General features: G+C 36.4%; 1 protein-coding gene across 3 annotated transcripts in view; it reads left to right on the top strand.

The window, feature by feature from the left end:
- LOC136875011 (cytoplasmic dynein 1 intermediate chain) overlaps nt 1–15,827 on the top strand; it is a 210,977-nt gene that overhangs the window by 121,768 nt on the left and 73,382 nt on the right. For all 3 annotated transcript variants that reach the window (XM_067148726.2, XM_067148727.2, XM_067148725.2), the window contains one exon: nt 2,846–3,002. In XM_067148726.2, the coding sequence (XP_067004827.2) occupies nt 2,846–3,002 (157 nt within the window). The remainder of the gene's footprint in view (nt 1–2,845; nt 3,003–15,827) is intronic.

The following is a 15,827-nucleotide window of genomic DNA, read 5'->3' as shown; positions in this document are numbered from 1 at the left end:
GGGCGCTTGATGCAATATATTAATCTATGCATTTGCTAGGTAATGACATCTAAGTGCATGACTGATTCACACATGTTGAGCATGAGTTCATACTATTTTCGATGGGCTTATCAAATACCAATCACCTCACTCACACACTTCCTGTGAGGGAATAGTGATGTGTAGGGCCCGGATGTTGATGACATGTCATCTTTTTACTGAGCTGTCTAAAACAATGCTGAAGCAGATATAAACTCCGGCCAGGCTACCCCATCTTCAAATATGCCATTTTTATTTTGCATCTTTTTGCTTTTGCTATTTTTCCCTTTTAAGAGCATTTTTTAAAGTTTGGTAGATTTTTTGGGACATATTTTAGAGAAATCGGCCTTTTAAGGTCATTTTCTCCCGATTTAGTCATGTCACAGCTTTATATGAGGCAGTTACGTCTCTCAGAGTTAAGAACAAGCTAGTAGTTGATTCAGGATAATTTAAAATATTGAAATAAAATATTTCAGTATTGCTATTAGTAGTAAAATATATATCTTGGATGCAGAAAGTTATGGGGGTATGTATGCAGATACTCTTGTTTTCGTCGCAAACCAGTTATGAGCGGAATGGAATGTTACCTGCTCTGTTGACCAAGGACAGCTGTGGTGGGGTAGAAAGGGGAAGGGTTTGTTATATTCTTGTCTCAGTTCCGCATAATTCACGACGACGGCTTTCAAATTGCCTAAAATAAAACCGAGTGTGTCAGTGCATTTAAAACAACTAGTATCTGAATTTGGTGACAATGTGTTTTCCACCGATGGAAGCATATTGTTTTGCAAATTGTGTGGAACTAAAGTAGCTGCTGAAAGATGATTTACTGTAACGCAACATATCGGTCGCGATAAACACATTCGTGCTCTTCAGCGTGTTTCAAATAAACCTGCAACTCAGCGCTTACTGCCTTCAGTTGCTTCGACTTCCGGCAAGTCCTCACGGTTCAGTAAAGAATTGTGTGATGTATTTGTATCTGCAAACATTCCGCTGTATAAACTCAACAGCCCGAAATGATGTGGATTTTTGGAAAAATATACGAATCAAGAAATACCAGACGAATCAACTTTACGTTAGAATTGTTTGCCGCAGTGTTACGAAGACACATTAAACAAAATAAGATGTGAAACTCGCGGGAAGAAAATATGGGTGTCAACCGATGAAACTTCAGATGCTATGGGGCGTTACATAGGCAACGTTGTGATCGGAACTTTAGAAGTGCATACACCAGGTGAAATATTTTTGACTACCGAAGTGTTAGAAAAGACCAATTATTCTACCATATCAAAACTGTTTGACAGTACTATGTTTCTCCTGTGGCCTGAGGGCATCAAACATGACGATATTTTATTTTTAACTGATGCTACACCGTATATGGTACGAGCAGCTAATTCATTGAAGGCACTCTATTCTAAAACGGTCCATGTTACGTGCCTTGCCCATGGACTGCACAGAGTTTGTGAAGGGCTCTTTACCCCAGTGTAGACAGGCTTATAACGAACGTTAAGGTTTTCTTAAAAGCACCCTCGCGAGTCGCACGTTTCAGTGAAGCTTCAGACATTGCATTACCTCCGCAACCTATCATAACACGCTGGGGCATGTGGTTAAACGCGTGTATGTATTATTGCGAAAACTTCAAGTTAGTGAAGAAAATAGTGCAGAGTTTTGACAGTGAAGAAGCTGCAGCAATAAAAATTGCCCAGGACATGCTGTCTGAACCGGACATTGAAGGTAGTTTGGCATTCATAAAATCAAATTTCGCCTTATTGACAGCAACAATCACATCATTGGAGAAAACGGGCGAAGAAATGGTTGATTCCATTTCCTTAATCAACCAGGTGGAAACTAGTCTTAGCAACAATCGTGGCGAAATTGCTGCGGGTATTGCATCAAAACTGTAAAAAAGTGCTGGACAAAAACACCGGGTATAAAACATTATGCAAAATCTCAGGCATTCCATCTGGTGAAAACTACTGCATGGATGGGATTGAGGAGGATTTAGCAGCAAACGACCTTCCTCACTTCAAGTACGCTCCGATCACATCAGTTGATAATACAGATGTTGATTCCCAAAGGGAATTTAAAATATTTGTCCCGAATGAGTAAATTTATAATACCAATATAATGGTCCGTTATTGGACATTATAAATTTTCCAGCTAACTCATTCTTAGCACACGAGGGTGAAACGCAGGCAACCAAGAATGAGTTAGCTGGAAAATTTATAATGTCCAATAACAGACCATTATATTGGTATTACACATCAGTTGATGTTGACGCAGCTTTTCGAGATATAAAAAATTGTTGGCTGATAACTGCAGATCATTTACATTTGACAACATCAGAATGACATTCGTAGTGCAGTGCAACTCAGACTAAAGTGAACATAAACCTTTTGTTAAGTGCTAGAAATGTATTTTGATTTACTTTTCAGTTTGAGCTTAAGATGTCATTTTTTAAATATTGGTGAGTTTATTATTATAAGATCATTTTTTCCATTTTATAGTGCATTTTTCGAATTTTTAGATCATTTATTAAAGTCATTTTTAAACATTTTAAGGGCATTTTAAAAACTTTTTTACGGCATCAACATCCGGGCCCTAGTGATGTGTAATTTTTAGCATTGTAGCCTCGTATAGCAACATATCATAGTACTGTATTGCGCAAGACATGTAGAATAAGCAGTTTTGACCAATTGTACCTCCTGATTTCTTCTGATTTTTCCCGATTTTCATATCAAAATCTCCTGATTTTTGGTTTTGTAGAGTTGGCAGGTATTCTTGTGGATAGACTCCACACTGTTTTTGACTTCCAGTTTTTCTTGTCCAGTTGAATTGTCAGAAGAAGAGAAAGAGAGGATCCTCCTGAGTGAAGCCTTTGATCAAGCAGCTCGGGTGATGGAGCGTGCTCTTTGTGAAACTCTAGATATTTACACAGACTACAGTGGTATTGCAAGACCATTCTACAGTGATGCTACAAGACCATTGTGAGTATACATTTCCAGATTGTTAGCCATTGTTGGCTTCCGGAGTGCCAATAGTCATGCTGGGTCTGGTGGCCTCATGCTGTTGCTTCTGAGGAAATTGTTCATTATTTTTGGTTTCCTGGAATATATATTACTGCCAATTTATACAGTACGTGTACAGAAGAAGCATTAAGATTAATATTTTAAGTCAAAATTTGAGATATTACCTTAATAAAGTATGTACAAGTTCAGAAGCTATTACAATGATAAAAACAATCAAACATTGCCTTATATTAAAAAGAAACATTAATAACATCATGCATTTATATGACTAGACAATTTTAGCAAATCAATTTTTTCAAGTTAAACATAATTTAATAAGAGTCGCTGACAGTTTGTGTCAACCAAAAGAAGACATTTCTCATTTTGCATGTTTGTTCAAACATAAGTAGATACTGCACTTTTCACATGCCTACTTGTTGTGGCAATCCTTCTTTGTCTCCTTGTAGCATGATTGACATATTTTCCTCTTTGTATTGGTGGGTCCTTAGACATCTTCCAGACCATCTTCTAGATGCTGTTTAGGTTTCTATTTCTCCAGCTGAGCTTTGGCAGACTTGGTATTAGTGCTCTCATTTGCAGCAGCTCCAACAGTTAACCCTGAGCTAATGTTTTCAGGTACTTACACATTTTGGAGTATTTATTTTCATTTTCTGGCGAGATAATTCTTGAATGTATACCTGCAGTGTCCATAAGGTAAAAGAACGCTTACTAGTTGCTACCTTTTTGTTGATCGAGCCGCATTGTGCCTAGATTTAAATTTATCAACTACATCAACTCCAGATTTGGTGTCGTTACAATCTAGTATCATCTCAGGTTTCTTCTCAACATTGTTCAGTTCGATGATACTTGCATATTTGAAGGGAGAATCACAGTTTTATCTTTTTTTGGAAGGTATGAAACAAGAATTTCACTTTTTATGAAGCCAAACATGCTATCATATTGTTCACAGCTTTTGGAAAAGTGCTAGTTCCTTCCCGTTTCCTCACACTGTCCCTGTGAAAGATAGTTCCCATTCCTCTAGCTTACTCATTAATTTCAGATTGGTATGTGCTGTAATGTTCCTTTCTGTACCAAAATTTGGTTCCTTATGCCTCAATACAACTGCACTTGCTGAGTTGCTTCTGTGATAGGGTCCTTCTGGTTGCTCACTACAGTATATCCATGCTAAAAGTCCAGAACAATTTCATGTCTAACAATCAGAATATTTGATGCCATACTTACTTGGCTTTGATGGTACGTACTGACGGAATCGACAGCAGTCATGAAATGGTAGCTGTCCATTGACAGTAACATTTTGACTGAGGATAATGTGTCTTATAGTTCACAGAAATTGTGAACATTTTCCTCACACTTTCCAAATTGTCATTTTTCATTCTGCCCTAGAGATTTTGTTGACAAAATGAATACATATAATCAGAAATAGGAACAGTTTTTCAGATATTGTCATTCTAAACATTTTGATACCAAGGGCATCTGTTGTCCAGTAGTCGTGAATATTTTGACATCTAGTACAAAATACTTGTGTAATGTACAATAAACACAAGCCTGGAAGCTTTGTCTACATGAAGTCTTTTCCTTAACTTTGAACAAAGAACAGCAAATGTAGAAAAAACTTGTTTTACAACAGCTGTTGACAGCTGCATAACTTTGTCTATTACCAACTTGCCAATGACATTTTCTTGAGATTGCCACCACTGCAAAGCAGATACACCTTGCACAACTTCATCGGGGAACATTGTTGGAGTGAAGGGTTGAGATTTTGCTTTATATTTAACAATTATTGATAGAAATGAAGTTCCTGCATATTTTTCCTGGGCACAAATTGAAATTCAAATTCATGCTCAGATGGATGTAAAACATATTCTAAGTTGTTTAATTTTGAGTGAACAAAGAAAGCCAGAAAATGTGATGCAGCCAATGCTTGATTATAACACTTTTCAAACTTCTTGAATTTGGTGGTGTTGGTTCCAGATTTACTTAACACTTGTAATTCCTCCAAGTCATAATTCAGTTTTTTTTTTCCTATACTTGCACTGCTTGTCCAGTTGTACAGTCACTTCTCTGGGTTACATCAAGAGCCAGTGCTATTGGTTTTAACAATTTAAAATATCTTCAGCACTTCTCTTTATCACTTTATTTGAAGATCACTAACCCTTCTCTTGATGGAATCCTGAATCTTATTTCTATTTTCTTCACAAATATTCACAAGTAGAGGCCATTTTTTTAATGTTAGATTGAAGACAGTCAAACAACGTATTCCATCAAACTTCTTGAGGCAAGATTAATGATTGCCCTCCTTCACTCCTAAATTTTGCATTGGCAAAATGATTATTGCATAAGTATTTTGCAATTTCTACTACATGTCCCATTATGTTTGAGGTATCTTCTGTAAGATTCTGGGAGAGATGATTCAAAATCAAATCAAATCAAATCAAATCAAAATCTCTTTATTTGCAAATGAGGTGTCTACCTCGGTGGCAAATGGTACACTAAAATACATTATTGTCAAGCCATAAATATTAAATTAACAAGAGAAGAAAATTTTCCTATAATACAATATTATACAATTTATGCTAACAATTTTTTCTATTAAACACACAGCTCATCCTTAATAAATTTATATTGTTTACAAAATTCTATTCATAATATCTCCTGTACTACTTACAAATATAGTCAACTGATATACAGTATGTGGAATTACATCAAATGATACTATACAACTGGTATAAGATTAAAATTTACATTGCATTTATGTACTTATTTATTATTATTATTTTTTTTTTACCCATTATGGAACCTAAGTAGCATAACGACCTGTTGCGTCTTAACCAGAGCCCCTTTAGCCACCACTTTTCAGAGTTCCTGAAGGGCCTTCACAGCTACCATAGTGGTCCCAGGGCCCTCGAAGTCCCCACTGTACTTCACCCCTACAGGCAGTCCCCTACTTTGGCTGTCCAAACTCCTTAGACCAGGGGATGGAATTAATTTATTCACACACATTTTTTTTTTTTTTTTTACAATAACCTGCACTGGTCGAATGCCCTCTAACACTTCATTTATTTTCTCTGTTGCTGTTTATTCTCTTCTTGAATATCTGTACAGATTTTGGAAAATATGAGCAGTACAGCTATATATAATTATATCAATATCTTCCCTTTGTTTGAGAGCACTTCTCATTTTTGCCATATTGCTTTCATTAGTTATGAATCTTCCCACATCACACTTTAATTTGCTCCCACAACTTCTCACTGAATTTATTGCAAGATCAGTTAAGTACTGTAATTGTGTGTGCAGGTTTGCCAGATGTATCAACTGTGCTGTACAGATGTACGTCCCCGTTTTCATAGGTCACTGTAACACACACAGTGGACTTACTGTGCACATTTGACCATCCATATAAGCTCATAAAAATTGTATTCCCAAATAAATCCCTTAAACACTTATCTCTCTTTGATAAATTTCCTCAAAGAGGGGTCCAGCTACTGCAGCAGGTGATGGAGTATGGTTGTAACATACTTACGAGTATTCTGAATTCTGAATGATTAATGGAGTGGAAGGAACTATTTGTAGCATAATAGAATTTTCAACCTGTTTATCAAAATCCTCTTTTTGATTTTCACTAGTTCGGGCAACAAAGTGACAATGTGACTTTGCGTAATTTTTAGAGATGGTCCCTCAGTCGATAGCTGATTTGTAACTAATGATCTCTTGTTTTGATGCTGATGCTGATGGTGAAACCACTGGATCTGTCTGAATTTTGGTCTTCATTGATAGATGTTGCAGTATCATAATTTTTTTCTTGATTATCTTTCATGGTGTTACATTTCTGAATATGTAATTTCATTCAAGCAACTAATCCCCACATTTCTAAATGAAATGACTTGCATTTTAGCTTTCATGCCTTTTCCACTTGAAGTGGGAAGTTCTCTAAATTCTCCCCATACTGGATGAAGTTTTAAGTTACCAGCAAATTTCCTGCTACAGTTTCACAAATACAATACAATTTAACTCTGTCATTTGAAATGGGAGACAAAGTAAACCAAAAAAAGAACATGGGAAATTAGTTGGAACAGCCTACCTTTTCTTAAAGCATTACAAATACTTTATATGTGTAAATAATGTTATTTTCACATAAACATTACATGAACTTCATTTAATGCCATTTGTCTTCACTTTTCACTTCAAAAAGCAGTAAAGTTTCAATTCCTAATTAAAGCTTATGCATTAGTCAGCTGAGCATTGTACGTAACAACAGTACGAAGATTTGAACTTCTGACTAAACATATTTGTGTACAGCACCTAAAGTGGACAAGGAACGGTTTTTGAGCTGTCTGAAACTAAAGGGAGGGATTACAGGAAGATCTGCTCAAGTACCGGTATGAGAAATTGTTTGTTTGTTTGTTTATTTATTTATTTATTTATTTATTTATTTATTTATCTATTTATTTATTTATATTAAAATACCCACTTTGGCTACACCACAAAATTACACATATAGTAAGATTTACATTACGATGCCTGGCTGAAATGCCCCCACCCATGCCAACGTACTATAATAAATTAGGTCAAATACCTAATTTCCAAGTTGAAATTAATATCACTTATCTTGAAGATTTCTTATCCTGATATATTTTGATTGAACATGCCAGCCAGAACTGTAGATATCTATGGAAAAATATCTATCAAAAAACAAAAAGCTAAAAATCTAGAAATACGAGCAGTTGCTGTTATAACAAAAGTAAGAAATCTATGAACCTTCTTCGGTCATCATGAAGAGGTTCAATTCCTTCCCTATCATGCAATGTATCCCTTCCAATCTCATTACTGTCACTGTGTGATAAGCATCATCACCTAGAAAGGACTTAAACCAAGGTAGGTCTATTCTTTTCACACTGAATACCGACTCACTGTCAGACTGCCAGTGCAGGATTCAACACTTCACCTTCATGCTGTATAGCTTGGGGCTTCCCTGAACTGCGAGGAGACTTCACACCATGCCTTGTGCCTTCATATCTCCTTAGTTGATCAATCTTTCATAAACAATATACATATATGTATATGACAAAACATATTTTATTATATATTCCTCCAAATTCTTTAAAAGTACTACAATAAAAATTAATGGAATGTACTTTTTTCTTAGAGCCTGCATACATTCGAGAGAGTTGCTCATCCAATGATATTTCACGAACTTTGCAGGAGAGCACAAAGAAGCTGCTGAGGTGCAATTTTGCTACATGTAAGGCAGGTCGATTCAACAGTTCTGAGCATAGTTAACTGTCATAAGAGCCAATACAATGAGTGAGGCGGATGGCATAAAAAAACCGCCTACCAAGCGACCGCTGCTCAACCCGAAGGCCTGCAGATTACGAGGTGTCGTGTGGTCAGCACGACAAATCCTCTCAGCCGTTGTTCTTGGCTCTTGAGATTGGAGCCGCTATCTCACCATCTGATAGCTCCTCAGTTGTAATCAGCTGAGTGGACCTCGAACCAGCTCTCAGACCCAGGTGAAAATCCCTTGCCCGGCCAGGAATGAAACCTGGAGCCTCCGGGTAAGAAGCAGGCATGCTACCCCTACAACACAGGGCTGGCTGCGGACAACGTAAGGTTTGAACTATTGTATGATCATTCACCGTTGTTAATCGCTGGGTTCTCCTTGCACACACGATAGGCCGACTTAGCTTATGTTAATTCCTGCGCAATGTACACGTACGAAGACATAACTAAAAGAACTCTCATACAATAAAAAACTCAAAATCTTCGTTTTTGCACTTACGAAAATTATGGCGATTATACTAAATTTAGAGGTGCTTTGCCACCCAGCATTCTTAAAAATGTCACAAGGAGCATTATTCTGCATGTTTCCGTTTCCTTGATCTGTCAGCAGGTTGTAATTAAATTCATTACGCTGCCCCGTGTTTTCGCAATAGTTCCGTTGTACGCCGCTACAGCTGATCTTCTCTGAGTGCCTGACTGTCTAGTGGAGCCATATCTATTTGAGTCGATGGAACTGAGACAGTCGTTTGTCAACGCATGGATGTGCTACAGTGGCAAGAGTGGCAGTTTTTTTGGTTGTTGTCGATCGTTAAAATGAACGTCCTCCCTTGCTGTGCCAGTGAAATCTAATAGAAATTGATTGAAAGAAGAAGAAATGGTGCTGCAGCTCGAACCAGGTTAAACTAATCGCCGGTCGGCGTTATGCCGAACAAGGAATCAATTTTATTTATTTTATTTTAAAGGTTTCCTAAAAAAAATTGTAAGTACATCACCATTTCTTCCTAATCTCAAGAAGAAATGAAGTGATCAATTCCACCTAAAGTCCAACTGTGGGCGACTTCTTCTGGATATGGGCTTCTAAATTATGTTTGTTGTGCTGGATTACTTCGTATAATGAAATTGTGTTTGGAAAGTTACGATGTTGCGTTTTGGACACCATTATCTAATAGATTTGTTCTAAGTCATTTGGGGTTTGTTTGATGTAATGAATATTTTGAAGAATAAGCCTGGTTGAGCGATCATTTCTAAAATTGTTAAAATTTACGTATTGTACTGGAGCGTAAAAATCTGTGTAACTCGTTAACTGTAATGTTATGAAAGTTCAATCTGTTATTAAATGAAGAGGGTTTTTATCCAGTATTTTCTTAATTATGGTTTGATTTACCAAACTCTGAGCTCGGGTGTAATTAATGAGCCGTAAAATGGTTTCTTTTGACTAGCTCAGTCCTTGAGCAGCCATGTTCCTTTCGTGTGTCAGGTATGTGTTCCCATGGCTACTCTTAGTAAACATATTTGTGGGTGTGCACTCTTTTCGCTTGACATTTGACGTACAATCCTTTGTTATAGTTTTTCAACATATGAAGCGAGACCTTTGTGAACAAGAGAAGTATTCATGAGGTTGATAGTTGTGGGCTGTGAAGGCCAAATGTGTCGGGTAGAGATGTTCTCTGCATAACTGATATATAAAATTAATTATTTCTGGAGAGTTTGCCGTTTGAGATCTCTTGAGTTTTCTTCTGATTTTATTATTCTGAGACTTGCTCTCGTGGAACTTAATCTTGCTAATTGTTGGGTTGGGGATGCCTTATTTCATTTTGGGATAGCCATAAGAGGCGGTTTTTGGCTCCCGAAGTTTAAAATCAAGGGTGATTTAAGATCACAGAATTGTAAAAAAAAAATATAAATCTCAATTTTTTGAATAATTGATAAATAGGTTGTAACTCAAGTAATTAGGGTTTAGTTTCATCTGTTTGATGCATGGTTTAGAAGTGGATATGTAAAAAGGGAGAAAATTTATTACTTCTATTGTACTGACCTTAAAGATTTAATTTGAGCTTAAGTGAATTCGTGATAGTGTTTTTCTTTCGGACCTTTAGATTGTCTGTAAACCTAACTAATTAATTCATTCATTTCAACTTATTAAAGTTGTAATTTTCTCATATTATACAGTGTTCTTATTTAAGTCAGTATATTTTAATTATTTTCTTCAGATCGTTCATCAGACCTCTTGGGTCTTGTTCGCTCACGCGCATTCACGACCTTTTGGATTGTGAAGGTAAGTTTTGAAAATGTTCTTATGTCTGTTTGTCGTTGGTCGCATAACAACTATCGCTTGAATGGCAGGAAATTACACGATACAATTTACCTCTGACGTCCAGAATTGGGCCTTTCAAACTGGTGTCGAGTCCTTCAGGGAAGGGGAAACATTTGATCAGTTCTCATATTGGCGATGTTGTATGCTGTCTCACTGTAAGAAAACTTCTTGGAATAGGCTGATGTGTCCCTGGCAAACATATAGTAAGGATCTCTCCTCCCTGCTACTTCAGGTATAGTAAACCATCACTTGTCTATGATTCCAAACATGCAGGATGGGTATCAATGTGCCACCCCATAGCCTAAAAGCAATAAGACAACAATAAAAGGCAAATTGGTTTTGAGGAATTCATATATGTTTTAAGAACATTTCTAGAATTATAAATAATACATTTAAAAAAATGTATTAGTGGTTAACTGGAGAGTAAACAGGTGGTTATGCCATCAGAATGCTCAATTTATAGTTTGAGGAGTGTCCAAACAATTTTTTAGCATTTTTTGAAATCTAGCAACCACTATATGCATTTATTTTAATGTTTCTTTCACATAACGATTAGCATTAGTGTTCTTGGTATCCCCTACTAAATGTATTATTTTATCGCCATTACACCAAGAAATATAGCATATTCTTTCAAAAATTTAAAATATCAGAAGTTTTCCTCTTTTCTTCTTATTCAGTTTTTGAACGGGGATGTATTTTTTCTCATTTTTAGAACAGGATATTCCCAATTTAATGATATTTAATTTCAGACCTTGTTGAGGTAGATGGCTGAGTTAGAACTTGTTGTTTGAACATGCAACAATATACGTCTTAGGTTTTGAGTAAATTAAACTGAAAGTTTTGCATTATGATTAGACCTCTTTGCTCCAGCCTGAAATTATTAGAATTCACCTGCAGTATAGGTGAGACCACTTTCTTTTCAAGTTTCTTGTCTTCTTTCAGCTTTCTTCCTTCTTCCTTTTGGTATCTCTTTCACTCTTTTTCTGTATCAATCAATCAATCAATCAATCAATCAATCAATCAATCAATCAATCAATCAATCAATCAATCAGTGATCTGCATTTAAGGCAGTTGCCCACGTGGCAGATTCTCTGTTGTTTACATAGTCTTTTCTTAAATAATTGCAAAGAATTTGGAAATTTATTGAGCATCTCCCTTGGTAAATTATTTCTATCCCCAACTCCTCTTCCTATAAACAAATATTTGCCCAAAATTTGTCCTGAATTTCAACTCTTTCTTCATATTGTGATCTTTCCTAATTAAAAAGAAACACCACTCAAACTTACTCATCTCCTAATCTCATTCCATGCCATCTTTCCACTGACAGCTCGGAATAAACAACTTTTGAGTGATATTTCAGGTTCCCTATGGAAATCAACATTAACATACCACTTAGTCCAGCAGCTTGTCTCCCAAGTCTTCCCAGCCCACACTTTGCAACATTTTTGTAACGCTACTCTCTTGTCGGAAATCACCCAGAACAATTCGAGCTGCAGTGCTTCGTAACTAACTTCTGTGTACATACATCTCTTCTGCTTGTGACGCTCCTGATGCTCAGTAATATTAAAATCTCTGTTTCAACCTTGTTTCAACAATAAATGTGTAAAACAACATCCATTGCAGCCCCAAATCTCTTTTCTACACCATTCCCACATTGTAACGTTGAATGACTCGTTGGTATTTTGAGACAAACCATGAAGACATTTCAATAGCATTTGTGGGTTACAGGCCCTCTCATACACAGGCTTTATTGCATGTAGGACTTGTACTGGTATTCCTGATTTATGTTTGAGTGTCTAGTTGATTCTTAGTTTTAGCTTGTTGGTATGAACACAAACTGTCTATTTCTATAGGGCACCTGTGAGGGGATGGCATGTCTTTACTGGCAGTCAAATAATACAATGTTAGCCATATAGAGTTGGTGTTGTATACCAGTTACCTTTGTGATAAATATGTCGTATGCCTGGGAGTCATCTGAAAAATTTGGACACAAAATTAGCAATACAAATTGTGTGACGTGATGTTACCTAGCAACCGTGCAGGCTGTTAAGTGAAGTATTGATGGATGGGCATGATTGAGAGACATATTATCAAAGAGGAGCGTTAGAATACAGATGGCAGATGTGATGTAAAGTATTCATGGATGGCCTGACTACACTTACAGACTTACAGATGTTCCTAAAAAAAAAAAGTGCAAATGAATTAATAGTTACCAGTTTGTTCCATTTATTGAAAGGCATATTTATGATCATTTGATTTTTCCAAAGGTAAACTTGACACCATCTTTTCTTCATATTTGGAGTCCATGGATACGAATTTCCACACAAGTAAACGGGAAACTTTGCAACATGTAGTTAAGGTAACCATTGAAACTGCCATTACTACCACCATTACTGCAGTGTGCATGTGAGCCATCTGTAGTTAGCTATTCTGCATTGATCACCAAACTTAAATTGAAAAATATCTAAAGAAACCATGAAGTTCTCTGTGCAGTGGTACCACGTTCACCTCAGACAGAGACATGGGTGCACCGATCCATTTATATAAATTTTGTGAGCATACTTATGCATGAACCATATCATCATCCAGGTATTCTGCGTTATGGCAGGTCTCGTCTTGGAATGAACCTTTTCCACTTTTGCCTGTCCTGGGGCAAATTTTTCATGTCCAAATATTTCTTCCCTTCGATATTGTCTAACATTTTATATCTTTTCCTTCCCCTTCCTCGTTTGCCATTCACCATTCCGCCTTTCAGTAAACAGTCCCTCCTCAAACAATATCTGATCCAGTTCATTTTTCTCCTTCTAATGATTTGCAACATACTTTGTTCTTCTCCAACTCTTCATAATACCTCCTCATTCCTTACCCAGTCTTCCCATTTCACTTGTTTATTTTCCTCCATACCCACATCTCTAGTGCCTCCAGTCTTCTCTCCTCTTCCTTTTGCAATGTCCAAATCTCTGAACCATAAGGCGCTATGCTCCAGATATAACATTTAGCAAGTCTTTTCCCCAAATATTTGTTTAGTGGCCCACAGAGTAATTTCGATTTTCTCTTAAAGCCTTCTTTTGCTCTATTTCTTCTCCCCCAATTATCATACTTTTGGTCTTACTAATTCTCATTCCATTATTCTAGTTTCATGTTGAGTTCATCTAACATTTGTGTCTTTTCATGTTCACTTTTTCCCATCACAACCATATCATCTGCAAATCGTATACACTCTTCTCTCCTACCTCCAACACAAACTCCACTTTTTCCATTAAAACTTTCACTGATTCTTTTTTCGAGACAGATGTTGAACAGTGTCTGTGATAAAGAGCAGCCCTGTCCTACACTTCTTCCTAATTCAATTTCTTCACTCAACTCATCTCCTATTCTCACTCTTGCTCTCTGGCTTAAATACAATTTTTTTTATTAGCCTTCTATCCCTCCAATCAATTCCATGTTTCTTTGGGATTGTCATCAATTTGTACCATCTGACACAGTCAAAAGCTTTCTCAGGATCAATAAATACAGCATAAACCTTCCTGTTTTTCTCCATGTACCTCTCTCCTATTATCCTCAGTAGCCCAATGGCATCTCTTGTTCAAACTCTCCTGAAACCAAATTGTTCTTCACCCATAAAGTTATTCAGCTTTCAATATATCCTCCTGTTGAGCATCCGCAGTAAGACTTTGGCTGCATGTGAAATTAGACTTGATGTTCTATGTTCTTCACATTTTTTGCTGTTCTTTTCCTTTTCTTTTCATAGGGATTAAGATGATTTAACTAAAGTTCTTTGGCCATTTTCCTGTCATGAATAACACTTTTAATAGTCCAACAGGAATCTCATCTATTCCCATTGCCCTTATATTTTTCATCTTGTTCTCTCTTCTCAGTATGGTTTCCTCTTTATCATCCCCTTTAACCATATCTTCCTCCTCTAATTCAAGCTCTTCTTCATTTGGTCGGTTGTCCCAGTCATATAGCCATTCCATATATTTTTCCCATCTTTTCATTATTTCTTGGGGTTCACATATCATTGTGCCATCTGTAGCCTCTATTTCCTTATTGCTGTTGTTTCTTCTCTTTTCTTTGAATAATATATTTGTTGCTTCTTTGTACATCAAGTCATATTTCCCTTCTTTCTCCAGCTGCTCTATCTCGTCACACTTTTCTGACAACCATTTCTTTGCCTTTTCTGTTTCTCTTCTTAATTCATTATATAACTTCCTGTAGCTAAGATTTCCTTCTTCTGTAGTTACTGTTTTCCATTTTCTGCATTCCTCCATTTTGCTTATCATTTTTTATGTTATCCATTCCTTCTTTGTCCTTTTCTTCTTCTCAACTCCAAGCATTTTCTTAGCTGCTTCTTTTATCCCATTTTTAAAAGTTTCTCATCTCCTTTCTACATTTTCTGTTTCATTTCCTAGAGTTTTATTATTACACTCTGCCCTTGCCTTCCTCTTTCAGTTTCTCAGTATTAATTTCTTCTCTCTTCTTTCCTCTCAATGTTATTTTCAGTTTAATTAGTACCCCTGCTACAACTAATATATGATCAGAATAAATGTCTGTTCCTGGGTAACTTTTAGCATTCTTTAGGCAGGTTTTGTACCGTTGTATCATTATATAATCAATTTGATATTTCTTATCTAATCGAGATATCCAAGTATAGCTTCTTTTGTGGTTGTCAAAGTATTTCCAACCACCATGCAGTTTTCATTACAGAATTCAGTTAACCTTTCTCCCCTCTCATTTGTCTCCCAATGCAAATTTACCAATGGTCTTATCATCTGATCCTTCACCAACAACTGCATTCCAATTGCCTATTACAACAGTACATACATTCTTTTTTCTTTCTCGATGAATTGATCTATCTTCTCGCAACACTCTTCTACCTCTTCATCAGAATGATTATAGATCGTCATATAAACTTGTATGATCACTACGTCTTTTCTTTTCCCTTTCAGTCTTATCAGCATAATCCTTCCATTGATATATTCAACCTTCTACATCTCATATTTAGTGTTTTCTGATTTTCCTTCCTGTAAAAGGGTTAGAACATTCCATGTCCCTATCCACAATAATTCTTCTTTCTTCTTCTCCTTCCATACTACAAAAACCTCGTTGTATACCCCTCTGGAATCTTTTACAAAGAGGTCCATCTCATGAAATTCTTAAAGTATAAGAATTAAGCTTTCATGAGGAAACAA

Source organism: Anabrus simplex, chromosome 5 (genome assembly GCF_040414725.1).
Source record: "Anabrus simplex isolate iqAnaSimp1 chromosome 5, ASM4041472v1, whole genome shotgun sequence".
NCBI lineage: Eukaryota > Metazoa > Arthropoda > Insecta > Orthoptera > Tettigoniidae > Anabrus > Anabrus simplex.
Note: the sequence above shows the minus strand (reverse complement) of the source record. Positions and strands in the feature narration are given on the sequence as shown.